Below are 27003 nucleotides of genomic sequence, written 5' to 3' on the forward strand. Positions count from 1 at the left end.
GCGAGTTGTCAACAAATCCTATAACTTGGTTCATGAAACGCGCTTACAAAATATTTTCACTGCTTTCCAAAAACAAAAACAATCCCGCCAGCAAAAATAGGGAAAAAAAAGGAGCGATCTCACCTCTTCAGATGTTGGTTTAAGTCCGACAATACATTCCTCAAAAAGGGCGTAGAAGAACAAAGTAATCCATCAACGTGTAGCATTCAATTTATTCCGGACCATTAAAGAATTCTGGAGGATATCAGAATGTTGGCGTACCGGCTTCCATCTACCCCCATTCATTCCTCTTTCCACGTCTTTCATTTTACGCTACTGATTAATAATCAAAACTTTATGTGGCTAATGCTACAGAAGAAGGGGTTTATGCGCATGCGTCTACTTCTATTGTTCTGGTGTCTCCGATGGGACCGTCTTACAGCGCACGTAGAGGTGTGGCATGTGTATTGCATCGTTTTCAGCAAGCGTTGCGTTGCCAAATGAACCTGATATTTTACTGATCCGTTGCCCATGTGGACGCGATATTTTAAAAAAAAAATCTCGTTGCCGTTGTCGTGTGGAAGTAGCCTAAGGTAAGGGTGCACATGAGCACACAGACTTCCTCTGTCTGCTTGACTGCACAAAGTGAGCAGTTTCATGCACGTTATTTGCTCAGGAATCCCCTAAAATTAAATAAATTCCCAGCATAGAATGGCCTGTTTTTTTTTTTTTTTTAGATATTACAGAAATAAACATATAATCACAATAACTAAAGTTCAGAGTGAACTAAATTTCACCAATTTCATGAACTCAGAAGGCCATCGACTTTTAAATTCCATCAGAAGTTAGATGTGGCCCTTAGAGTAATCTATACTTCCTTTGGAGCCACAAAGCTGGACACTGTAGTAAGCTCTGTGCAGTTCAATATTTTATCAACCAAAACTTGTATTTTCTATTTCTTTGTATTTACTTTTCCTCCACCTCCATTCTATGGTGTAATGTGCGCTGGTGAATTCAGGATTTGTTTGGAATTAAAGTATGTAGCCTAGAATTACTATAGTTTCAACACGTGAAAATAAACTTCATGTCTTCATGCTCCCATGTAATGTTCTTTATATTATATGGACACATCCACAAAAAAAACCCAACATTCTCATCTCATTATCTCTAGCCGCTTCATCCTTCTACAGGGTCGCAGGCAAGCTGGAGCCTATCCCAGCTGACTACGGGCGAAAGGCAGGGTACACCCTGGACAAGTCGCCAGGTCATCACAGGGCTGACACATAGACACAGACAACCATTCACACCCACACCTACGGTCAATTTAGAGTCACCAGTTAACCTAACCTGCATGTCTTTGGACTGTGGGGGAAACCGGAGCACCTGGAGGAAACCCACGCAGACACGGGGAGAACATGCAAACTCCACACAGAAAGGCCCTCGCCGGACCCGGGGCTCGAACCCAGGACCTTCTTGCTGTGAGGCGACAGCGCTAACCACTACACCACCGTGCCACCCAAAACCCCAACAAGTTAATCAAAATAATTTTTATTTTGAACCGGTTCGCCATTTTGACAAAACACGTCTCGTCAGCAGGAAAACACTGAGAGTGACATCATCACAGTGAAATATCGGGAAATACACTATATTGCCAAAAGTATTCGCTCACCTGCCTTGACTCACATATGAGCTTAAGTGACATCCCATTCCTAATCCATAGGGTTCAATATGACGTCAGTCCACCCTTTGCAGCTAGAACAGCTTCAACTCTTCTGGGAAGGCTGTCCACAAGGTTTAGGAGTGTGTTTATGGGAATTTTTGACCATTCTTCCAGAAGCGCATTTGTGAGGTCACACACTGATGTTGGACGAGAAGGCCTGGCTCTCAGTCTCCGCTCTAATTCAGCCCAAAGGTGTTCTATCAGGTTGAGGTCAGGACTCTGTGCAGGCCAGTCAAGTTCATCCACACCAGACTCTGTCATCCATGTCTTTATGGACCTTGCTTTGTGCACTGGTGCACAGTCATGTTGGAAGAGGAAGGGGCCAGCTCCAAACTGTAAAAGCAGTCTGCATGCCTAGGTGCTTGATTTTATACACCTGTGGCCATGGAAGTGATTGGAACACCTGATTCCGATAATTTGGATGGGTGAGCAAATACTTTTGGCAATATAGTGTATGTCACTCAGATTCATGATGTATTTCCTATGAAAAAGGCAAGTTTTTCAACGCGAGAAGATAAACAAATTTATCAAAACAATTCATCGATTTCCTCACAAGTGACAAATATGACAGATTTATGTCACGGTTTTGATTCTCCACGTCCCGGATGTAGCTCGTATGAAAAATACAAGTGGTGTATTTCCTAGTAAAACACTCATGTCCGTGTAATCTCATCTCATTATCTCTAGTCGCTTTATCCTGTTCTACAGGGTTGCAGGCAAGCTGGAGCCTATCCCAGCTGACTACAGGCGAAAGGCAGGGTACACCCTGGACAAGTCACCAGGTCATCACAGGGCTGACACATAGACACAGACAACCATTCACACTCACGGTCAATTTAGAGTCACCAGTTAACCTAACCTGCATGTCTTTGGACTGTGGGGGAAACCGGAGAACCCGGAGGAAACCCACACGGACACAGGGAGAACATGCAAACTCCGCACAGAAAGGCCCTCGCCGGCCACGGGGCTCGAACCCGGACCTTCTTGCTGTGAGGCGACAGCGCTAACCACTACACCACCGTGCCGCCCGTGTCCGTGTAATATAAAGAGATAATATGAAAATTACAGATATCACAAGAAAGATCTTGTGAGAGTCAACACCAAAGCTGGTTTTGTCAATTTTTTAAACATGAGCAAAAAAATTAAAAGCAAACTGCAGTCGCATTCATTTTCCCAAAGGTTTTTTTTTTTGGTAAACAAAGCTCTGTTTGTTTTCTGTGCCCCATATAATGGGTTCGGCTCACAAAAGCTGTTATGTGTCACAAAACTAAAAATAAAAAAGCAAAACTTCAGTAATAGACAATCAACACCTGCTCTGAAAATAACTAACAAAATGTAACTGGGTTAATTTTTTGGCTTTCACTCTATCACTTGTCACGATGCAGACTAATATCACTTTACAGTTAGATGCCAGCGAACACACACCAGTACACACAGAAGATACGCACGTCCCAGAACCACATCATTACTCAGCAAGTTTTACCTAAAAAAAACCTTTCCTCTGTGTGACCTGGCCTACTTCAAAACACACTCACACACACACACACACACACACGACAGAAGGCACTTTCCAAAATAACAACATTATAAATAGCCCGTCAACTCACCAACAGGGGATTTCCATGGGCACACAGAGAGAGCGCAGCATACCAAGCAGGAAAGAGAAAAGAACATTGAACAACTTGTAGAAGACAACATTTGTGAGCACTGAAGAACCATAACAGCAAACCCAGCACATCATTATGGCATCTGATCAGCCTTCTTTACCTCCAGGTGACCCTGTTTGCCCAGGGTGTCAGGCCGAGGGGTCGCTCCTGCTCCCCTGTGGACACAGCTTATGCCTGTCTTGCTTACAGTTGTGCCAGCTCGAGCTAGGACATGAGCAGCAAAGATGCACTGAGTGTTATGGACGAGAACTGCTTGAGAACGTCCTCAAGGGCCTGTTTGACTCCATATTCCAAGGTCAACCTCGACGGGACAGGACCCAAGCTGAATTGGGGCTTGGCTTCATCAACGCCAGGGCAGAAGATGGTAAAGTGTGTACCAGGCATGGTGACAGACTGACTCTGTTCTGCATGGAGGACGAGGAGCTGATCTGTGCTCAGTGCCAGGGAGAAGACCACGAGGGTCACGAGTGTAATAGCACAGAGGAGGCAGCTCAGGAGTGCAAGGTGAGAAACAGACAGAGAGAACAATTCCTGTGTTACTGTTGAAAAGATGCTCAGACGAATATGGAGGTTAATATATGGCTGCTTTCTCCAAACTGTTTTTAAAGAAAGAGCTCACGCTGGCATTGAGGCCCTTACAGGAGAAGCTGGAGAACCTAAATACAGCCAAACAAATCTGCCAGGAGACAGCAGATCACATCAGGGTAATTGTTTCACTACTGTCAACACTCTTATATTTTTTTTTAAAGATTTTTTGGGGCTTTTTTCACCTTTATTGGATAGGACAGTGTAGAGACAGGACAGGAAATGAGTGGGAGAGAGAGACAGGATTGGGAAATGACCTCGGGTCAGAATTGAACCCGGGTCCCCGGATTTATGGTATGGCGCCTTATCCACCTGAGCCACGATGCCCCCAACACTCTTATATTTACCTGTCTATTAGACACACTGACTTTCATTCCTACATAGAAACACATGGTCCACAGGTTAAAGGTCAAACTGCTACTGATTCTATTAGTGGTTCTTCATGCGTAAAGCAATTATTCCTGTTTTTTGTTTAAGGCTGGTGTGTATTGGGGTTCTGTTTTTTGAAAACATACTGAAGATATTCAGTACAAACTCCCATCCTTGGGACTTCCTGCTCTGCAGTCTGAAGTTTCCCCTCTGCTAAGGCTAAATAATCCAAATAATGATTAGAGTTTAGAGTAAGCAAACAAACAAAACTGTTCATGAGTTTCCAAGACTTAAAATAAAAATTACAATCTGCAAATATCTTGAATATAGTATTTAAATAATATTGGCTGGCATTGAGTGGTATATCAGATATCCATTCAGCTCGCATGATATTGAACTTCGACTCATTCAATATCATGCTAACTGAATGGAATATATCTGATATACCATGAAAAAAAAAGCCAGTCGAACCTGGCGGCCAAGTTTGTTTGAAAATTGTCACAGTCGCTCGCTAGTGCTAAAATTTTACGTCTTCATGTGACATCATGTTGTCTTGACAACCATGCAGTATCATAAACCATATTCAACACTCGTTCTCCATTGGGTAGAGTGACATATAGGATAAACGATATGCTAACAATATTGCATGCTACCAAACCAAATGAATGAAATCCGCTGGAAGGGAATAGAACACGTTTTTATTCCATTGAAAAAGTGTCCTGTATGTATAATAATTCCTAATATACTATTAAAACAAGGCAAGATTATTAAAACTATTTCTACACGTTTACTAATTTTAAGTTTTAAATGTTCTTCGATTGGCAACTTTGCTTTTTTCTTGAAAAAAAATGCGAAAAGTTAGCTAAATTATCTGCAAGTAGGACAATTCTATTTCAAACCTAAAATGAGTTTAAATGGCTAGAAATAGGCTTAAAATCATAAAATATAGTTAATGTAACATTATAATAGGAAATGCTTTATCAATTTGACGATATTCAAGGCATTTCCATTTGATAAGATGTATTTTTTTTCGGTGTGAGCACCCTGGCATAAAATGATATAATCACAGTAAGTATAAAAAGATCTTGAATTTAAGTGAATAAGTCATGCGTGTATATTACTTTAGTGGAAGATTTCAGGTACTTACCATTTCTAGACAGAAGCAACAAGTGTTGCCAGGCAAAACGAACCTCACCCGGCAGCACTTATTTTATACCTATATGTTGATAATGGTAATATTTCTCAATCATCAGCTGTCAGGTTATAGTCCTATGAAAATCCATGACCTTGAGTTTGACATTTCAAAGTCATTCAAGGTTAAAGGTCATGGCGGCAACTGAAAGCCCATATGAGACTTCTTATATGTTGATAATGGTAAACATCTGGCTATCATGAACCATTTTAAAATTATAGCCCTTTGAAAACCCATGACCTTCAGTTTAACCTTTCAGGGTCACTGAAGGTCAAAGGTCATGGTGCCAAATGAAAGCCCGTATGGCATGTTCTATAATTTGATAATGGTAAATATCTGTCTACCATCAACCATTTTCAAGTTATAGCCCTCTGAAAATCCATGACCTTGAGTTTGACCCTTTCAAGGTCACTCAAGGTCAAAGATCATGGTGCCAAATGAAAGGCCATATGGGAGTTCCTATATGCTCATAACAGTAAACATCTGTTTATCAGCAGATATGTTATTTTGACCTAAAGGTTGGCCATTCCGGTGACCTTGACCTTGACCCGATTACCCCCCAAATTTAATCAGGTATTCTACGGATCATTGCCCACCTACCCTGAAAATTTGAAGTCAATTGATGCAACCGTCTAGACGCTAGATTGTTAACAGACATACACACAAACAAACAAACCGTACTGATTACAATCCCTAGCCCCGCTTACTCCGTCACGGGTGAGGTAAAAAGACCTGCCAATAGAATAAGACGATGTCAAGCTTGAAATCAGTAAATTGATCTACAAATAGGCTTAATAATCTTTTGTTTTTAAAACACTGATCTCTTAAAAATAAGTATTACATCCACACCAGCCACTTTATTAGGAACATCCATCCACCTGCTGTTTGATGCAGTTCTCTAATCAGCCAATCCCTTTACAGCTGCACAATGCATCAAATCATGCAGATACAAATCAAGAGTTTCAGTTCATGTTCATTTCAAACATGAGAACGGGAAAAATTGCGATCTCAAATTGTGACTTTAACTGTGGTATGGGTATTGGTTTGAGCCAGATGGACTGGTTTGAGTATTTCAGAAATGGCTGATCTCCTGGGGTTTTCACATTGTGGCAATGAGGGCGTGGCCAAGTGGCAGTTTGTGAATGGAGGGCGGGGTCAGGGAAGGTAAGTGGCTAAGTCATTAGACCTGGTGTCAATTAATGTGTGTGTGTGTGTGTGTGTGTGTGTTTGTTTGTTACAGGGATGAAGCATAAAAGGAGGGGGAGAGCAGAAAAGAGCCTCTCCCCGACCAGAACGTACGTGTGTGTGTGTGTCTCTCTCTGTCTGTCTGTCTGTCTGTCTGTCTGTATCTGTGAGCAGCACGAGTAAAGCTGAAAAGCTAAAAGAAAAAATAAAGTTTGCAAGAACTTCAGTTCCCGCCTGCTGTGCTTCTGTACTCCACCCGCATCAGGGGATTACCACAATGGTGCCGAAACCCAGGATGTCGAGTACGGACGGGAACCACCCCATGGAGTCCTCCCCATTTACGGAGCTCGTCCATGCCCTCACTGCTGCCCAGCAGAACTAGCATCAAGCGCTGACCGCCCTCCGGAAGGAGTAAAAACAATGCTTTGAAGCCTTGATGCTGGCCCAGTGGGAAGATCGCCAGGCGTTCCGGCATCTACTTGTGTTGGCAGGGGTGTCCACAATCACCACCATGGACTTCCCTCACGTCACATTCACGAAGATGGGCCCGCATGATGAGCCTGAAGACTTCATTGCTCTCTTTGAGCAAGTGGCCCAAACATGGGGGTGGCCACTCAAGCAGCATGTGACACGCCTCCTCCCACTCCTGATTGGCGAGGCGCAGCTCGCAGAGCAGCAGCTCCCTGCCAACAGCCAGCTCATCTACACCGACCTCAAGAGAGCCATCTTGCAGTGGGTTGGCTGCTCCCTGGAACAACATCGCCAGCGGTTCTGGAAGCTGACACTGGAGGAGGTTGGCCGGCCGTTTGCATTCGGCCAACAACTCCGGGATGCTTGCTGGTGGTGGCTGAGGGTAGAAGACTGATCCCGTTGGTGTCACATCGACCTGGTGGCACTGGAACAGTTCATGTCTCGGCTTCTGGAAGGAACAGCAGCATGGGTCCAGTGTCATCGCCTGGCATCGCTCCAACGAGCCATTGAGTTGACGGAGGACCATCTGACGGTGGTTCCGAAGGCAGGCGGACAAGGCAAAGGCACCTCTCCTCATTTCTTTTCTCTCTCTCTCTCTCTCTCTCTCTCTCTCTCTCTCATCCTCGCCCCATTCCCCCACCGTGGAGGCGGGGGCCAGCTCTTCCCCAACTGGCCCATTGCACCCGTGGTGTCCTCCTGTCTCCCTCTTCTGTGTCGGTGTCCTCCCCCCCTCAGGTGAGTGACACCCATAACACTGGTGCAGGGTAAAAGCCTGGGCCGGCATGCTGGCGCGGTGGGGAGCCGGAGCATCTCCAGAGTCAGGGCTCCGCAAGGGAGGTGGAAGCTGTGATCCGGATCCCCGACGCGCCAATGACCACCCCTGATCGGGCCGGAATGTATCGCATACCAGTAAGTGTTCAAGGGGATACATATCACACGTTGGTGGATTCCGGTTGTAATCAGACCTCAATTCACCAAAGCCTGGTGCAAGGTGAGGCACTGGAGAGAGCACAAGCAGTGAAAGTGTTGTGTGCATGGGGATGTTCACAATTATCCCTTAGTGTCTGTCCGTATTCTATTCCGGGGCCAAATGCATAGAATAAAGGTGGCGGTTAATCCTCGTCTCACCCATTTGATTTTGGGGACTGATTGGCCAGGGTTTAAAAAGCTGATGGAACATTTAACATGTAGTGGGTTCTGTACTAGTATGTCACGGGAAGATCCCAGTGTGGCATTGACTGGAGAATCTGTCACAGAGCCGTCTACATCAGCACCGCATCAGAGCGACATGAGGAGTGAGGAGCAGCCTGCTCCTCCTCCCTCTCTCAGGAATTCCCTTGAGAATTTCCTGTTAGAGCAGTCACGAGACGAGACTCTGCGGCATGCGTTTGACCAAGTGAGAGTAATTGATGGTCAAACTCTCCAGCCAAGCGCGACACCGGCCTTCCCTTATTTCACTATTATTAAAGATAGGTTGTACTGAGTGATGCGGGACACTCAAAATGGTGAACAAATAACCCAATTATTAATCCCAAAGAGCCGTAGGGAACTCGTATTCCACATGGCTCACTTTAATCCCATGGCCGGACACTTGGGACAGGATAAAACACTAGCCAGAATAATGGCCCTCTATTGGCCAGGGATTTGCGGGGATGTCCATCAGTAGTGTGTGGCATGCCGCAAATGCCAACTAGTAAATCCCGCGACCACTCCAAAAGTGCCTTTGTGCCCTCTCCCTTTAATCGAGACCCCATTTGAGTGAATTGGGATGGATGTCATCGGGCCATTAGATCAGTCACCACGGGGATATCGCTTTATTTTAGTTCTGGTGGACTATGCAACACGATATCCAGAAGCGGTGCCTCTCTGCAATATCTCAGCATGCAGTATTGCGGAAGCTCTCTTCTGTATTATCTCCCGGGTCGGGATTCCGAAAGAAATCGCTTAACAAAGGTCAAAAGAAATTGGGGAAAACGAACACTACTACAAAGTATTGGCCAGGACTGGAACAATTTGCCAAGGGACCTACGTTCAATGAAAAAAATTGCATATTTTTAAAATGAAAGATAATGATTATTTAATTTTATAATTGTAATTATTTGATTTGTATATAGTTTTTTTTTTTGTATTTGTGTTATTTGTGAATTATTTTTTCCTGTAATTATTGTGATGTTTTATAGACAGGACCTCATTGAAAATCACGTTATGTGACATGAGCTTCCTGAATAAATTTTTTTTTTTTTTAAATCCTGACCGACCAAGGCACTACATTCATGTCATGCACACTGCGTGAACTGTATGGGTTACTGGGAATTAAGTCTATCCACACCAGCATTTATCACCCACAAACAGATGGCTTAGTGGAACAGTTTAATCAGACACTCAAAAACATAATTCGGAAATTTGTAATTGAGGATGCACGTAATTGGGATAAGTGCCTCGAGCCACTGTTATTTGCAGTACGAGAGGTTCCGCAAGCCTTCATGGGCTTTTCTCCATTTGAACTATTATATGGGCGTAAGCCACGTGGCATTTTGGATATGCTACGAGAAAATTGGGAGGAGGGATCTTCGCCTCACAAAAACAAAATTCAGTACGTTCTTGACTTGCATGCAAAACTCCACACCCTCACGCACCTAACCCAGGAGAATTTGCAGCAGGCACAAGAACATAAAATCCGACTGTATGACAGGGGCACGTGCCTTAGAGAGTTCACACTGGGAGACAAAGTACTCGTATTATTGCCCACATCGAGTTCTAAATTATTCGCCAAGATGCAAGGGCCCTTCGAGGTCACACAGCGAGTCGGGCATGTCAACTATGAGGTGAGGTGAATGGATAGGGACGGGGCATTGCAAATTTACCACCTCCACCCCTTTTACAATGGTGGAATGAGGGGGTCCCTGTGGCGTTGGTAATTCCAGAGAAGGTGGAGCTGGGGCCGGAGGTAAAAAAGGTAACATCTCAATGCACCCCGGTCCCTTGTGGAGACCACCTCTCACCGACCCAACTCACGGAGGTAACCAAGTTGCAGGATGAATTTTCCGACGTGTTTTCGCCCCTACCCGGCTGCACCCACCTCATAGAACACCACATTGAGACGCCCCCAGGGGTGGTGGTGCGTAGCCGCCCTTACTGCCTGCCCAAACACAAAAAAAGGTGGTTCCAGATGAACTCAAGGCCATGCTCAAGATGGGCATAATCGAGGAGTCCCACAGTGACTGCAGCAGCCTAGTGGTTCTGGTTCCCAAGACCGACGGGTCAGTTCGGTTCTGTGTGGACTATAGAAAGGTCAATGCAGTGTCTAAATTTGACACATACCCAATGCCTCACATTGATGAGTTGCTCGATCGGTTAGGCACTGCTTGCTTTTATTCAACACTGGATTTAAAGAAAGGATATTGGCAGATCCCCTTGGCTCCTCTATCCCGAGAAAAAACGGCCTTTTCCACACTGTTTGAGTTACACCACTTTGTCACACTTCCTTTTGGGTCGTTTGGGGCTCCCGCTTTGTTCTAGCAGTTCATGGACAAGATCCTCCACCTTCATGCCGCCGCCTACCTCGATGATATCATTATTTATAGCCATGACTGGCCGCAGCACCTGGAACATCTGAGGGCTGTTCTAAAGTCCCTGAGGTGTGCGGGGCTCACAGGTAACCCGAAAAAGTGTGCAATTGGGTGGGTGGAAGTACAGTATCTGGGGTTCCACTTGGGTCATGGGCAGGTGCATCCCCAAATCAAGAAGACTGCAGCAATTGTGGCCTGCCCAAGATCAAAAAGGGGGTGAGACAGTTCCTGGGGCTGGCTGGCTATTATCATAGGTTTATACCAAATTATTTGGATGTCACCAGCCCGTTAACCGATCTCACTAAAAAGGGGGCTCCATATCCGGTCCAGTGGATGGAGCAGTGCCAACAGGCGTTCTCTAAGGTAAGAGCTTCATTGTGTAGGGGGCCACTTTTGCACTCCCCTGACTTCTCTCTCCCCTTTATTTTACAGACTGACGCATCGGACAGACGGCTAGAGGCCGTTTTGTCCCAGAAGGTGGAGGGCGAGGAGCACCCCATGTTGTACATCAGCCTTAAACTCTCGATGTGTGAAAGCAAGTACAGCACCATCAAAAAAGAGTGTCTTGCCATCAAGTGGGCAGTCCTTGCCTTCTGATACTACCTGCTGGGGCGCCCTTTCACCCTCTGTTCGGAACATGCGCTCCTGCAGTGGCTCCACCGCGTGAAGGATGCCAATGCATGGATCACCCGTTGGTATCTCACCCTCCAGCCGTTTAAGTTCGAGGTGGTCCACAGGTCAGGGGCGCAGATGGTGGTGGCGGCCTTCCTGTCCTGTCGGGGGGGGGGGGGGGGGGGGAGTCTGCTTCAAGCCGGATGGCTCCCGGCCTGAGTTGGGCGGTGGAGATATATGGCAACGGGGGCGTGGCCAAGCGGCAGTTTGTTAATGGAGGGCGGGGTCGGGGAAGGTAAGTGGCTAAGTCATTACACCTGGTGTCAATTAATGTGTGTGTGTGTGTGTGTGTGTGTGTGTGTGTGTGTGTTTGTTTGTTGCAGGGATGGAGCATAAAAGGAAGGGGAGAGCAGAGAAGAGCCTCTCCCCGACCAGAGTGTGTGTGTGTGTGTGTGTGTGTGTGTGTGTGTGTGTGTGTGTGTGTGAGCAGCACATGAGTAAAGCTGAAAAGCTAAAAGAAAAAATAAAGTTTGCAAGAATTTCAGTTCCTGCCGCCATGCTTCTGTACTCCACCCACATTAGGGGCTTACCCCCCCCCCCCCCCCCCCACACACACACAACAGTCTCTAGAGTTTACACAGAATGGTGCAAAAAACAAAAAACACTGAGTGAGCAATGACACGTCTGTGGATGGAAACGTCTTGTTGGTAAGAGAGGTTGGAGGAAAAGGGCCAGATTGGTTCGAGCTGCCAGGAAGGATATAACAACTCATAGCAACTCTTTACAACCATGGTGAACAGAAAAGCATCTCAGTATGCAACAGCAGAAGAGCACATTGGGTTCCACTCCTGCAGCCAAGAACAGGAATCTTAGAATCAAGAACATTTGAGTGTATATTTGCCACTATTTATTAAGATACCACAGTTACTAAGATGCCATTTTTTTAATGCAATAGCAGAAACAGATTTTCAAGAAATGAGCCAGATTGAATCTCATGATACAGTAATTACCCACATGCAAAACACCATCCAGTGGTTTTGCATAATTCTGCACACATTAATGTATTGCACAGACATGAATATTCCTTCACACTAAACCCATTATCTCACATCCCACACACACTGAATGTGAATGTTTCAGTCAGTGTTGCACTGTCTTATAATCTATCTATCTATCTATCTATCTATCTATCTATCTATCTATCTATCTATCTATCTATCTATCTATCTATCTATCTATCTATCTGGCCAAAAGTTTGTGGACACCTGACCATCAAACCTACAGTGGTGCTTGAAAGTTTGTGAACCCTTTAGAATTTTCTATATTTCTGCATAAATATGACCTAAAACATCATCAGATTTTCACACAAGTCCTAAAAGTAGATAAAGAGAACCCAGTTAAACAAATGAGACGAAAATATTATACTTGGTCATTTATTTATTGAGGAAAATGATACAATATTACATATCTGTGAGTGGCAAAAGGATGTGAATCTCTAGGATTAGCAGTTAATTTGAAGGTGAAATTAGAGTCAGGTGTTTTCAATCAATGGGATGACAATCAGGTGTGAGTGGGCACCCTGTTTTATTTAAAGAACAGGGATCTATCAAAGTCTGATCTTCACAACACATGTTTGTGGCAGTGTATCATGGCACGAACAAAAGAGATTTCTGAGGACCTCAGAAAAAGCGTTGTTGATGCTCATCAGGCTGGAAAAGGTTACAAAACCATCTCTAAAGAGTTTGGACTCCACCAATCCACAGTCAGACAGATTGTGTACAAATGGAGGAAATTCAAGACCATTGTTACCCTCCCCAGGTGTGGTCGACCAACAAAGATCACTCCAAGAGCAAGGCATATAATCATCGGCGAGGCCACAAAGGACCCCAGGGTAACTTCTAAGCAACTGAAGGCCTCTCTCACATTGGCTAATGTTAATGTTCATGAGTCCATGATCAGGAGAACACTGAACAACAATGGTGTGCATGGCAGGGTTGCAAGGAGAAAGCTACTGCTCTCCAAAAAGAACATTGCTGCTCATCTGCAGTTTGCTAAAGATCATGTGGACAAGCCAGAAGGCTGTTGGAAAAATATTTTGTGGATGGATGAGACCAAAATAGAACTTTTTGGTTTAAATGAGAAGCTTTATGTTTGGAGAAAGGAAAACACTACATTCCAGCATAAGAACCTTATCCCATCTGTGTAACATGGTGGTGGTAGTATCGTGGTTTGGGCCTGTTTTGCTGCATCTGGGCCAGGACAGCTTGCCATCATTGATGGAACAATGAATTCTGAATTATACCAGCGAATTCTAAAGGAACATGTCAGGACATCTGTCCATGAACTGAATCTCAAGAGAAGGTGGGTCATGCAGCAAGACAATGACCCTAAGCACACAAGTCGTTCTAGCAAAGAATGGTTAAAAAAGAATAAAGTTCATATTTTGGAATGGCCAAATCAAAGTCCTGACCTTAATCCAATCGAAATGTTGTTGAAGGACCTGAAGCGAGCAGTTCATGTGAGGAAACCCACCAACATCCCAGAATTGAAGCTGTTCTGTATGGAGGAATGGGCTAAAATTCCTCCATGCCGGTGTGCAGGACTGATCAACAGTTACCGGAAGAGTTTAGTTGCAGTTATTGCTGCACAAGGGGGTCACACCAGATACTGAAAGCAAAGGTTCACATACTTTTGCCACTTACAGATATGTAATATTGGATCATTTTCCTCAATAAATAAATGACCAAGTATAATATTTTTGTTTCATTTGTTTAACTGGGTTCTCTTTGTCTACTTTTAGGGCTTGTGTGAAAATCCAATGATGTTTTAGGTTGTATTTATGCAGAAATATAGAAAATTCTAAAGGGTTCACAAACTTTCAAGCACCACTGTATATGTGGTTCTATCCCAAAACTATTGCCACAAAGTTACACACAATTGTATTGGATGTATTTGTATGTTCTAGCATTAAATTTCCCTTCACTGGAATGATGAAGCCCAAACCTGTTCCAGCATGACAATGCCCCTGTGGACAAAGTGAGGACCATGAAGACATGGTTTGCCAAGTTTAGTGTTTACCAAGTTTAATTACTTCTTCTGTATACTGTGTATGTGGGCAAATGACAAAGTTGAGTTGAGTTGGGGTGGAAACTGAGTGTCTTGCATAAAGCCCTGACCTCAACCCCACTGAACACCTTTAGCATGAACTGGAGCACTGACTGCACCCAAGACCTGCTCGCCCAACATCAGTGTCTGACCTCACTAATGCTGTTATGGCTGAATGGACACAAATCCACAAATGCTCCAAAATGGACACAAATCCAATGGTCACAAATGGACACAAATCCAGTGGAAACAAATGGACTCAATGGACACGGTCCAATGGACACAAATCCAATGGACATGAATGGACTCAATGGACATAATCCAATGGACACAAATCCAATGGACACAATGGATACAAATCCAATGGACACAAATGGACCCAATGGACACAAATCCAATGGACATGAATGGACTCAATGGACATAATACAATGGATACAATGGATACAAATCCAATGGACACAAATGGATCCAGTGGACACAAATCCAATGGCTACGAATGGACTCAATGGACACAATCCAATGGACACAAATCCAACATGCTCCAAAACCTAGTGGAAAGCCTTCCCAGAAGAGTGGAGGTTATTATAACAGAAGAAACAGGAATTAAATCTGGAACAGGATGTTCAAGAGGCACATATGGATGTGATTGGTCAGGTGTCAACATGCTGTTGGTGATAGAGTAAAATAATACATCAACATAAATACTTAAATACTGTATATATATATATATATATATATATATATATATATATATATATATATATATATATATATATATATATTTGTATAAATATTGTATAAATCAGTGTTGAATAAAAACTTAGGGTTTTTATATAGAGTATAAGTCCAGATGGACCAAAATGAACCTTACTGTAAACCTTTAATTTGCATAACACTGAACAAATTTCATTAATGATGTGCTGTTTTTGTGTTTACATGATTTTTGGTAAAAAAAAAAAAAAAAGAAAAAGTAATCATGATAATAGACCATCATAATAATAAATTCATATCCCTGTGAGCAGAGGCAGAGCCAGCATACAGTGCGGCTGATAAAGGCTGACTTTGAGAAGCTGCAGCAGTTCCTCCGGGATGAGGAGGCATCTATGCTCACAGCTCTGAAGGAGGAAGAAGAGCAGAAGAGTCGCAAAATGAAGGAGAAGCTAGACAAGCTAACAGAGGAGATTACATCTCTGACTGAAACCATTAACTCCACTGAGGAGGCCCTTACTTCTGAAGACTTTGAATTTCTCAAGGTAAAGATGATGAGACTTGATGGAAACCTTCACCACTCCATTCAGTATTTATATAAATAACATTCTTCCAAATGCTAATAGATAAAGTTCCTGTTACTTTTATGTGAAGCTAACTGGCTTATGACAAAAGATTATTCATTTGAAAGCAGGCCAGGAATTCATTTGAGATTTTTTTGTTGTTCTTGTTGTATTGCAGAACTATAAAAAGGCGTCTGAATGGTAAGTAGGTTTCCAGTGACATTTTCATTTTCACTCTTAAGAGACTGAATTTAATGAAGGCTTTGTCTTCAGTTATAGAGTGGAATGCACACTGCCGGAGCTTAAAGAGATGACCGGAGCGCTGATTGACGTGACCAAACATCTGGGCTGCCTCAAATTCAGAGTCTGGGAGAAAATGCAAACTGTTGTCACATACAGTAAGTACAAGATTAAAAAACAAAAAAAGTACAAGCTTTTTGTTGTTGGTTGGTTTATTTCTGGATGTCTTTGGATGTTGGATTTGAGTTATTATTGACAGTTATTCATACACAATAAAAAATGCTTTTAAAAAATGCCAAACAATATTCAATTGGACTGCACAAAAACATTGTGATACTACTGTATACTGGGATACATACACAGATCATATCTAGTGGAACATTCTACAATTATAAGCCCCACCCCCATTTAGCCGACAGGCAATGAGCTTATACCATCAGGTGTTGTCCGTCTACGTTTTACGAAAATCGCTTCTTTTCCCTCAATTCTTCACTGATTTTGATTCTTTCTGGCATGAAGGTAGGTACCTAGGGTGCATATAACTTCTACCCAGATTTGCTTAATTACAATTATTAATGAAGTTATGGACTAATTACCCCTCCTTGAATTGCCACCTTAATGTGGTGGAGGGGTTTGAGTTCCTCAGGGATTCTAGGAGCTATGTTGTCAGGGCAATTGCCCCTGGTAGGGTCTCCCAAGGCAAACAGGTCCTCAATGAGAGGTCAGACAAAGAGCAGTTCAAAATGACCCTTATGAAAGAAAAAAACAGGTATCCAAGTACCCTTGCCCGGACCAGGGATACCGGGGCCCCACCCTGGTGGCAGGCCTGGGAGAGGGGCTCGTCGGCAAACGCCTGGTGGCCGGGCCTATGTCTGTGGGGCCTGGCCGGGCTCAGCCCGAATGAGCAACACGGAACCACTCTCCTTTGGACCCACCACCCACAGGAGGTGCAGTAAGGTTCTGGTGCACTGTGGATCGGGTGGCAGCCAAAGGTGGAGGCCCTGGTGTACTGATCCCTGACTGACAAAACTGGCTTTTGGGACATGGAATGTCACCTCTCTGGTGGGAAAGGAGCCTGAGCTTGTGCGTGAGGTTGAGCAGTACCGACTAGATATAGTTGAGCTCACCTCAATGCATAGCTTAGGATCTGGAACCAGTTTCCTGGAGAGGGGTTGGACTCTCTTCTATGCTGGAGTTGCCAAGAGTGAGTGGCGCCGGGCAGGGGTGGGGCTATTGGTAGCCCCCCAGTTTGGCGCGCTAACATTGGAGTTCTCCCTGGTGAATGAGAGGGTTGTTTCCCTGCGCCTTCGGGTCGGGGAACGGTCTCTGTCATTTGCGCTTATGCGCCAAATGGTAGTTCAGAGTACCCGGCCTTCATGGAGTCCTTGAGTGGGGTGCTAGACAGTGTACCATGAGAGGACTCCATTGTTTTACTGGGGGATCTCAATGCTCACGTGGGCAAAGACGGTGAGACTTGGAGGGGTGTGATTGGGAGGAATGAGTTGCCCAATCTGAATCCGAGTGGTGTTCAGTTGTTGGACTTCTGTGCCATGCACGGTTTGGCCATAACAAACACCATGTTCGAGCATAAGGGTGTCCATAAGTGCATGTGGCACGAGGACACCGTAGGCTGTAGATTGATGATTGACTTTGTCGTCGTTTCATCTGATCCATGACCGTATATCTTGGACACTTGGGTGAAGAGAGGAGCAGAGCTGTCAATTGATCACTACCTGGTGGCAAGCTGGATCAGATGGTGGGGAAGGAGGCTGGACAGACCTGGCATGCCCAAACGAGTAGTGAAGGTATGCTGGGAACATCTGGTGGAGGCTCCTGTCCATCGTATCTTCAACTGCCATATCCAGAAGAGCTTCAACTGCATACGGGAGGAGGGTGGGGACATTGAGTCTGAGTGGACCATGTTCCGCACCTCCATTGCTGAGATGGCCATGCAGAGCTGTGGCTGCAAGGTTGTTGGTGCATGTCATGGCAGTAATCCCCGAACCTGGTGGTGGACACCTGTGGTGAGGGGAGCCATCAAGCTGAAGAAGGAGTCGTATTGGGCTTGTTTAGCCTGTAGGTCTCCAGAGGCAGCTGACTGATACCGAAGGGCCAAGCGGAATGTGGCTCTGGTGGTCACTGAAGCAAAAACTCAGGTGTGGGAGGAGTTCGGTGAGGCCATTGAAAGTGACTTTTTCGGTCAGCCTCAAAGAGATTCTGGCAAACCATCCGGCGGCTCAGGAAGGGAAAACGGTGCTCTGTCCCTTCTGTTTACAGCGAGGATGGAGTACTGTTGACCTCAACTGGGGACATCATCTGACAGTGGAAGGAATACTTTGAGGATCTCCTCAATCCCACCTTCATGTTGTCCAAGGAGGACGCGGAGTCTGACGGTGCTTGGGAGGACTCACCCATCACGGGGGCTGAGGTTGCTGAGGTGGTTAAAAAGCTCCTTGGTGGCCGGGCTCCGGGGGTGGATGATATTCGTCCTGAGTTCCTGAAGGCACTGGATGTTGTTGGGTTGTTTTGGCTGACACACCTCTTCAACATTGCATGGAGGTCGGGGACAGTGCTTCTGGATTGGCAGACTGGGGTGGTGGTCCCCCTTTTTAAAAAGAGGGACCGGAGAGAGTGTTCCAACTATAGGGGATCACACTTCTCAGCTTTCCTGGGAAAGCCTATGCTGGGGTGCTGGAGAGGAGAGTCTGGTCGATAGTCAAACCTCGGATTCAGGAGGAGCAATGTGATTTTCATCCTGGTCGTGGAACACTGGACCAGCTCTTTACCCTTGCAAGGGTACTGGAGGGTGCATGGGAGTTTGCCCAACCAGTCTATATGTGTTTTGTGGACTTGGAGAAGGCTTATGACAGTGTCCCTTATGGTGCCCTGTGGGGGGTGCTTCGGGAGTATGGGGTTCAGGGCCCACTACTGTGGGCCATTCGGTCCCTGTATGACCAGAGCAGGTTTGGTTTGGTTCGTATTGCTGGCAGTAAGTCAGACTCATTCCCGGTGCATGTTGGACTCCACCAGGGCTGCCCTTTATCACCGGTTCTGTTCATAACTTTTATGGACAGAATTTCTAGGCGCAGCCAAGGGGCAGAGGGTGTCCGGTTTGGTGGCAGCAGGATCACATCTCTGCTTTTTGCGGATGATGTGGTTCTGTTGGCTTCATCAATCTGTGACTTACAACATGCGCTGGGACGGTTTGCAGCTGAGTGCAAAGTGGCTGGGATGAGGATCAGCACCTCCAAGTCCGTGGCCATGGCGCTCAGCTGAAAATGGGTGGAGTGTCTACTCTGGGTCATGGGGGAGTTGCTACCTAAAGTGGAGGAGTTTAAGTATCTTGGGGTTTTGTTCAAGAGTGAGGTTAAGGGGGAGCGGGAGTTGGAGAGATGGATTGGGGCAGCATCAACAGTGATGCAGATACTAAACTGGTCTGTGCTGGTAAAGCGAGAGCTGAGCCAAAAGGCAAAGCTCTCAATTTACTGGTCCATCTATGGTCCCACTCTCACCTATGGTCACATGGTAGTGACCGAAAGAATGAGATCGCGGATACAAGTGGTAGAAATGAGTTTTCTCTGCAGGGTGGCTGGGCTCTCCCTTAGAGACAGGGTGAGAAGCTTGGTCATTCAGGAGAGACTCGGAGTACAACCACTACTCCTCCACATTGGAAGGAGTCAACCGAGGTGGTTTTGGCACCTTGTTAGGATGCCCCCTGGATGCTTCCCAAGGGAGGTTTTCTGGGCATGCCCCACTGGGAGGAGACCCTGGGGCAGACCCAGGACACCCTGGAGAGATTACATCTCTCAGCTGGCCTGGGAACGCCTCGGTATTCCCCCAGAAGAGCTAGTGGAGGTGGCTGGGGAGAGGGAAGTCTGGGCTGCTCTGCTTAGGCTGCTACCCCCGTGACCCGGATCTGGATAAGCGGCAGAAGATGGATGGATGGATTATGGACTAATTAAGCCTTCATGAGCAGTTCAACAAACCTTGCTTCTTCTCGGTCAATTCCTCGCCGTTTTGGATTCTTTCTGGCAAATATTTGAGCTGGACTGGTTGAGAGTACAATTGCACAAGGTGGCCCACTTTATATTGTTCCTTCTGGACTAGATGGGGCCAGAGTGAGCTACGCCGTCATTGATGGTCTCATTTCTTAGAATGGTTTATTTTTTGAGCAACATTAACAAAAACCAAGAAATTTTCATCAGTGTTGCACTATTTACTGGTAGATCATGTCTTTTCCAGTTTGTTAGCAAATCACAGCAAACTAAATATTATAATATACATTCACCGGCCACTTTAATAGGAACTTGTTCTTGATTCTAAGATTCCTGTTCTTAGCTGGCAGGAGTGGAACCAAACATGGGCTTCTGCTGCTGCATGCTGAGATGCTTTTCTGCTCACCATGGTTGTAAAGAGTGGTTATATGAGTTACTATATCCTTCCTGGCAGTTTGAACCAATCTGGCCATTTTCCTTTGATCTCTATCAACAAGGCGTTTTTGTTTTTCGCACCATTCTGTGTAAACTCTAGAGACTGTTGTGTGTGAAAACCCCAGGAGATCAGCAGTTTCTGAAATATTCAAACCATCTGGCTCAAACCAACACCCATGCCACAGTGAAAGTCACACTTTGAGATCACAATTTTTCCCATTCTGATGTTTCAAGTGAACATTAACTAAAGCTCTTGATTTGTATCTGCATGAGTTTATGCATTGTGCTGCTCTCAAGGGATCAGCTGATTAGAGAACTGCATCAAACAGCAGGCGTATGGGTGTTCCTAACAAAGTGGCCAGTGAGTGTAGATTATGTATGTTTTTTTTTTTAATCACATCACCTGCTCTTATATGATACTGGTTTGCAAATTAGCTACATTTTATTAATTTTGTTCAAAGAAGTCTACTATTTACATATTTTTGTACCACCAATATTTGCACAGCTTTTTTTTTTTATTCTCAAGCAAATGTAAAACATAAATAATAACGTGGATACTTGAACTTGACAACCTATAGAAATGTATAAAACTCATGTGCAACTCACATCTCTTCCCCATCAGCTCCAGTGACCCTTGACCCCAACACAGCAGATGTATGCCTCTCTGTGTCTGATGACCTCACTGTCCTGCGCTACACAGATGAGGAGCAGCAAGTACCTGATAACCCTGAGCGCTTCTGCTGCTACGAGTGTGTGCTCGGGTCCGAGGCCTTGGGAACAGGCCGCCACAGCTGGGACGTGGAGGTAGGAGACAACACTGAATGGGCACTCGGGGTGGTGTACGACAACGTGCAACGGAAGGAATGGTTTCCACCCAGTCCTGAGCACGGCATGTGGACCATGTGTCTGTATGGAGGTCACTATCGGGCACCGAACTCCACCAGCGAGCCCATTACAGTTAAGAAGAAACCACAAAGAGTGCGGGTTCAGCTGGACTGGGATGTAGGGAGAGTCATGTTCTCAGATGCTGCAGATAACACACTAATCTACAGGTTTAAAGCCAAATTCACTGAGAAGCTCTATCCATATTTCTCTAACACGTGTAAAAGACATCCATTATGCATCCTTGCTGAGAAAGTGTCCGTGTACACAGAATAGCTCAGGAAAGGGTTGATCATATAAAGTAGCAGAATAACGTCACATGTATTGTTGATGCATATATAAAATAAGGAGACAGACATGAATGAAGCCAGAAATGATTGGAAATAGGAATGTAAAAGTATGTCCTATAAGGAAATCAGAAATAATCGCTCTCAACTTCATTTGATGGTATAGTAGTATATAATCACAGCAAAGTAAAACTGTACAGGTACATTGCTTTAAATTACATATTAAATACTTAATAATCCTCTTAAAACACTGTTTTCCTACTCAATTCACTGCCAATACAATATTGGCATATTATTTATTGACACTCCTCTTTAAAATATAGAAAATGTCCTTTACTTTGGAAAAAAGAAAAAGAAAGAAAACATGATAATGGGATTTCAAGAGAATCTGACACAGATGCTGGGTACCAATACTTTTAATCCTGTTCTTGGAGTGAGCAATGTTATAATGAACTATGGGTATCATGATAAATTACATCATGACACATTTCAGAGACCATCATTAGTGTTTTGTCATAGTTTATTATTATTATTGTTGTTGTTGTACAGTTAAGTGAATACTAATTTAAAAAAAAGAGCTTTACTGAGGGGCAGCACGGTGGTGTAGTGGTTAGCGCTGTCGCCTCACAGCAAGAAGGTCCTGGGTTCGAACCCCGGGTCTGGCGAGGGCCTTTCTGTGTGGAGTTTGCATGTTCTCCCCGTGTCCGCGTGGGTTTCCTCCGGGTGCTCCGGTTTCCCCCAAAGACATGCATGTTAGGTTAACTGGTGACTCTAAATTGACCGTAGGTGTGAGTGTGAATGGTTGTCTGTGTCTATGTGTCAGCCCTGTGATGACCTGGTGACTTGTCCAGGGTGTACCCCACCTTTTTCCCGTAGTCAGCTGGGATAGGCTCCAGCTTGCCTGCGACCCTGTAGAACAGGATAAAGCGGCTAGAGTTAATGAGATTAGATTAGATGAAAGATTTCCTGAAACCCTGAAAACAAATTTGCAGTTGCCGGGTTTCACGTGACGTCACATCTGCCTCATTAGTTATTCAGAACTTTAGCTGGTGAAGCTACCACCAGCTACCAAAGCTCAGCTGACAAAATGTTTGTATGGAGAAGGTGCACTGCTCGCATGAAAAATGCCTTACGCTTGCGTTGTTTTAGGATGTTCGAATCGATCAAACTGTGAAACTGATAAAAGTTTCTTCAGGGTTCCCCGTGAACTAATAAAAAAGGGTGAATGAACACAGGATTTCACAAAAAGATGTCGAGAAAGGTGGCTTTTGAACCTCTCGCTGAAATCGAAGGGAGCCGAGTCGAAGCATGCTCGAGTTTGCAGTGATCACTTGGTGAAAGGTTTGTATTTTCCTCTCAGCTCTGTCCTTACAGGCCTTTCAATTACATAATTTGGGCTACAACCTGCATTTCTGAATTTGGGCTTTTTCCGTCATGATACAGGGTAATTTGGGCTTTTCTGCACGCGCAAAGTACTGTTTTCCCAGTGCTCTCTGTTTAAACCTGCTGCTGCTTTTTTAGCTACAAATTTATGAATAAATAAAGAAATCTCTGAATGTTATTTTTAACCTTTATTGCAAAATGTCTACAGCATTAATCCCTCTTGATGTACAGGTACCTGACAAAAATAATTAGAATACAGTTAGTTAGTATTTAAAAGATGTGTTGGGGCCTGAGGAGAGCCTGGAGGAAAGGAGCCTGTGAATGAAAAAGCAAGTTCTGCACTGTTGCCATCAAAGAGACAAACCTGCAGCAGACCTGTGACACAAAAGGTTTTTCAGTCACGTCACAAGAATCGGCAGTGCAATTCTCAGTATGTAGTCGGGTAAAAGATCTTAGTTTAAATGAAAGGCCAGTGTCTAAGACTATCATCAACAAGAGGACCAAGCTCCAAGTCACTGATTCCACCCGCACTTACACAACCGTGTGGATTTAAGATGCAAGATCAGCTGTATCCTAAATACACACAGTTGTGTCCTGAATAGCTCCAGTCTTTTACCTGATTTAAATCATATGAAACTAGGTATCAGAGAGATATTGCAGTTCAGATCAGATAATGTGGGATATAGGGCTATTTTTAGGTTTTTAAATGATACAGGAATTATTAGGAGAATTTCACACAATAGGGTTGTAAACATTCTGGTTTATACTCCAGTCCAGAAGGTGCCGGTAACGCACCTAAAAGCTGTTTGCCAACCAACATAAAAGAAGAAGAAAGATGATTTACCTACTGTGGAAATCCTGCTCTGGTCACAGTCTCTCTCCTCCACAAAATCATGGCGTGCCGATCGCCGTTGATGGAGATCTGCGCGAGGCTTACGGTGAGTTTGACGAACCCAGAACAACATGGGAATGGTGCGGATTTTGTGTCAATTACAAGAAATACATGCAAATTCTCGCTAATTTCAGTGTTTTTAAAGAAGGTCACGACATTGGTTTTTATGCAGCCAAGTTTATTTAATCCACATTTCGGGTTTTTTGGTTTTTTTTTAACTTTTGGTAGCATATTTTGGGCGCTTGACCTTAATTTGGGCGCCTTTTTAATTTGGACGCCTTCGATGTTATCCGTCGCAGGTTTCATGTCATTGAAAGGCCTGGCTGACTAGACACGTGTTGCCAAATGGCGAACCGGTTCAGAATTAAAATTCTTTTGATTACACTACCGTTGAAAAGTTTGGGGTCACTTTGAAATGTCCTTATTTTTGAAAGAAAAGCACTGTTCTTTTCAATGAAGATCACTTTAAACTAATCAGAAATCCACTCTATACATTGCTAATGTGGTAAATGACTATTCTAGCTGCAAATGTCTGGTTTTTGGTGCAATATCTCCATAGGTGTATAGAGGCCCATTTCCAGCAACTATCACTCCAGTGTTCTAATGGTACAATGTGTTTGCTCATTGCCTCAGAAGGCTAATGGAGGATTAGAAAACCCTTGTACAATCATGTTAGCACAGCTGAAAACAGTTTAGCTCTTGAGAGAAGCTATAAAACTGACCTTCCTTTGAGCAGATTGAGTTTCTGGAGCATCACATTTGTGGGGTCGATTAAATGCTCAAAATGGCCAGAAAAATGTCTTGACTATATTTTCTATTCATTTTACAACTTATGGTGGTAAATAAAAGTGTGACTTTTCATGGAAAACACAAAATTGTCTGGGTGACCCCAAACTTTTGAACGGTAGTGTAACTTGTGTATTTTTTTTTTTTTTTTTGGGGGGGGGGGTGTGTCCAGATAATATTAAGAACATCACACAGTGGCACGAAGATATGAAATTTATCTTCTCATGTTGATTCACTTCACTCACACGTGAATATGTTTACCACTCAGATAAACTTCATCTCTTTGCCTAACTGTGTAATATCTTTGTCTTTTATATAGTATTATTTATGCAATCATTTTACAAGCCCTAATCATGACTAATAACTGTATATTAAAATTGCTTCAAAGTTTTGCGGACAAACCTAACACTGATTAACTATAACGTAAATAAATAATAATGAAATGGCCTGTGTTTACACTGGGGTGAAGAGACTCTTGAGCAAGTATGTCCTCCTCACATGTGCACCTGTCTCTCCTTGTCAGCACTAACCTTTCTGTAAACCCTTCTCGTCCTTTCCAAGTACTTTTGGCATGGAGATATGTTTATAAGTGTTCATAACAGACATAGCTGAGCTGCGGAATGAGGGAGGGAACATGTCAACGGTGATAAAGGAGGTGAAGAGGGTTTCTATGTTACTTACTATGTCAGATTCAAGGATGGACAAATTATAAGTTGTGTAAAGCTCCAATGTTCTTACCCAGTCCTGTGCATGCTTTTCTTGAAAACCTAGTTATCAAGGCTAAAACAGGATCGCTAACAAAGTATGGAGAACTAGTTAACTAATTTAGTTCATTAACACAGGCAGAAAAGTGTATATAAATTCTCAGATAGGTGAGCACCTCGCTTATAGTCATTAAAGGAGAACTGAAGGCAATTTTTTTATGATCAAAATTCTATTTATCTCATTTCATAAAAATAGGAATGCATGTTTGATCGCTATTTTGTCACTATAGCAAGTTATGAGTGTTTGAAATATGCTCTGTAATATATCAGTCCATATGTCAAAGCAATGGCCGTAAACGAGATTCGTTGAGACCTGTGCGAGACATCGTAGGACAGAAGTAAAACATACAGCGGAAATCAAAGTGACCAACATCTGCCAACGTTGTCAAAAGACACGCGCGCCCTCTTTTGAATGCTGATGTAATCAAGCCAGAAGTTTTGTTTGTTTTGATAGCAATCAGGAAAGTTTGAAAAAAGTAGGCAGTAATCATCATTTAAACTAGTTTTTGTGCAATATTTCATTTGGGAAACAGTTTTCAAAATGGCGGCACTGACACCTGGCTGACACTTCACGTTTCGAAGTCTCACACAAGTCTCGTGAAGATCGCGCGGATAAGCGACGCCTGCCGTGGACCAAACGAACTAAATTCAACATGGCTAAAAACCGAATAGGCCGATAAGTCTCATCTCATCTCGTTATCTGTAGCCGCTTTATCCTGTTCTACAGGGTCTCAGGCAAGCTGGAGCCTATCCCAGCTGACTACGGGCGAGAGGCGGGGTACACCCTGGACAAGTCGCCAGGTCATCACAGGGTTGACACATAGACACAGACAACCATTCACACTCACATTCACACCTACGGTCAATTTAGAGCCACCAGTTAACCTAACCTGCATGTCTTTGGACTGTGGGGGAAACCGGAGCACCCGGAGGAAACCCACGCGGACACGGGGAGAACATGCAAACTCCGCACAGAAAGGCCCTCGCCGGCCACGGGGCTCGAACCCGGACCTTCTTGCTGTGAGGCGACAGCGCTAACCACTACACCACCGTGCCGCCCCAGGCCGATAAGTATAATATTTAATTGCAATTAGTTGCCAATACGAGTAACGACATAAGGTTACTAAAACCGAAAATGTAATTGAATAACACGTTAATTAAGAAATAAAGCAAGTTTAAAAATGACTTCAGTTCTCCTTTAACTTTTCTAGAAAAAATATCAAATGGCATATCATGGCTTATATCCTGAGCAAAAACTCAGTGTTTGTTATAAGCTGCAGTTTTCTCCTTCACATTGTGATTAAAAGATATTATTTGAATCTGGTTAGCATCTTTATTTTGAACTGCAAGTTGACTGTGTGTTGCGCTAGCAGTAGAATTATACGACAAGTTTGAACTGCACTTTTTGCTCAGTTTTTTTTCCTGCTTCCACATGCCTGTGTGTTCCTGATTCTGAAAAGATCGTTTGTCATTAGCACATGCTAATTAATCCACTTTATAATAATGGATGTGTTTAGCGTAGCAGGTGGTGCGATTCAGATTCACGCTATAGTCATAGCATTGAGATGTGTTGCAGTACTATAACCAAATAAAAACTTATTTTGCAACATTA

The 27003-nt window shown here is 44.1% G+C and overlaps 1 protein-coding gene across 1 annotated transcript; it reads left to right on the forward strand.

The window, feature by feature from the left end:
* The first annotated feature begins 3303 nt into the window (after positions 1-3303).
* Positions 3304-27003, forward strand: LOC132898562 (E3 ubiquitin-protein ligase TRIM39). Its single transcript, XM_060940250.1, has 6 exons — positions 3304-3870; positions 3975-4070; positions 15479-15709; positions 15906-15928; positions 16001-16125; positions 21020-27003. Exons 1-6 carry the CDS (start codon positions 3442-3444, stop codon positions 21553-21555), a joined length of 1440 nt encoding a protein of 479 aa, XP_060796233.1. The 5' UTR covers positions 3304-3441; the 3' UTR covers positions 21556-27003.

Source organism: Neoarius graeffei, chromosome 14 (genome assembly GCF_027579695.1).
Source record: "Neoarius graeffei isolate fNeoGra1 chromosome 14, fNeoGra1.pri, whole genome shotgun sequence".
Lineage (NCBI taxonomy): Eukaryota > Metazoa > Chordata > Actinopteri > Siluriformes > Ariidae > Neoarius > Neoarius graeffei.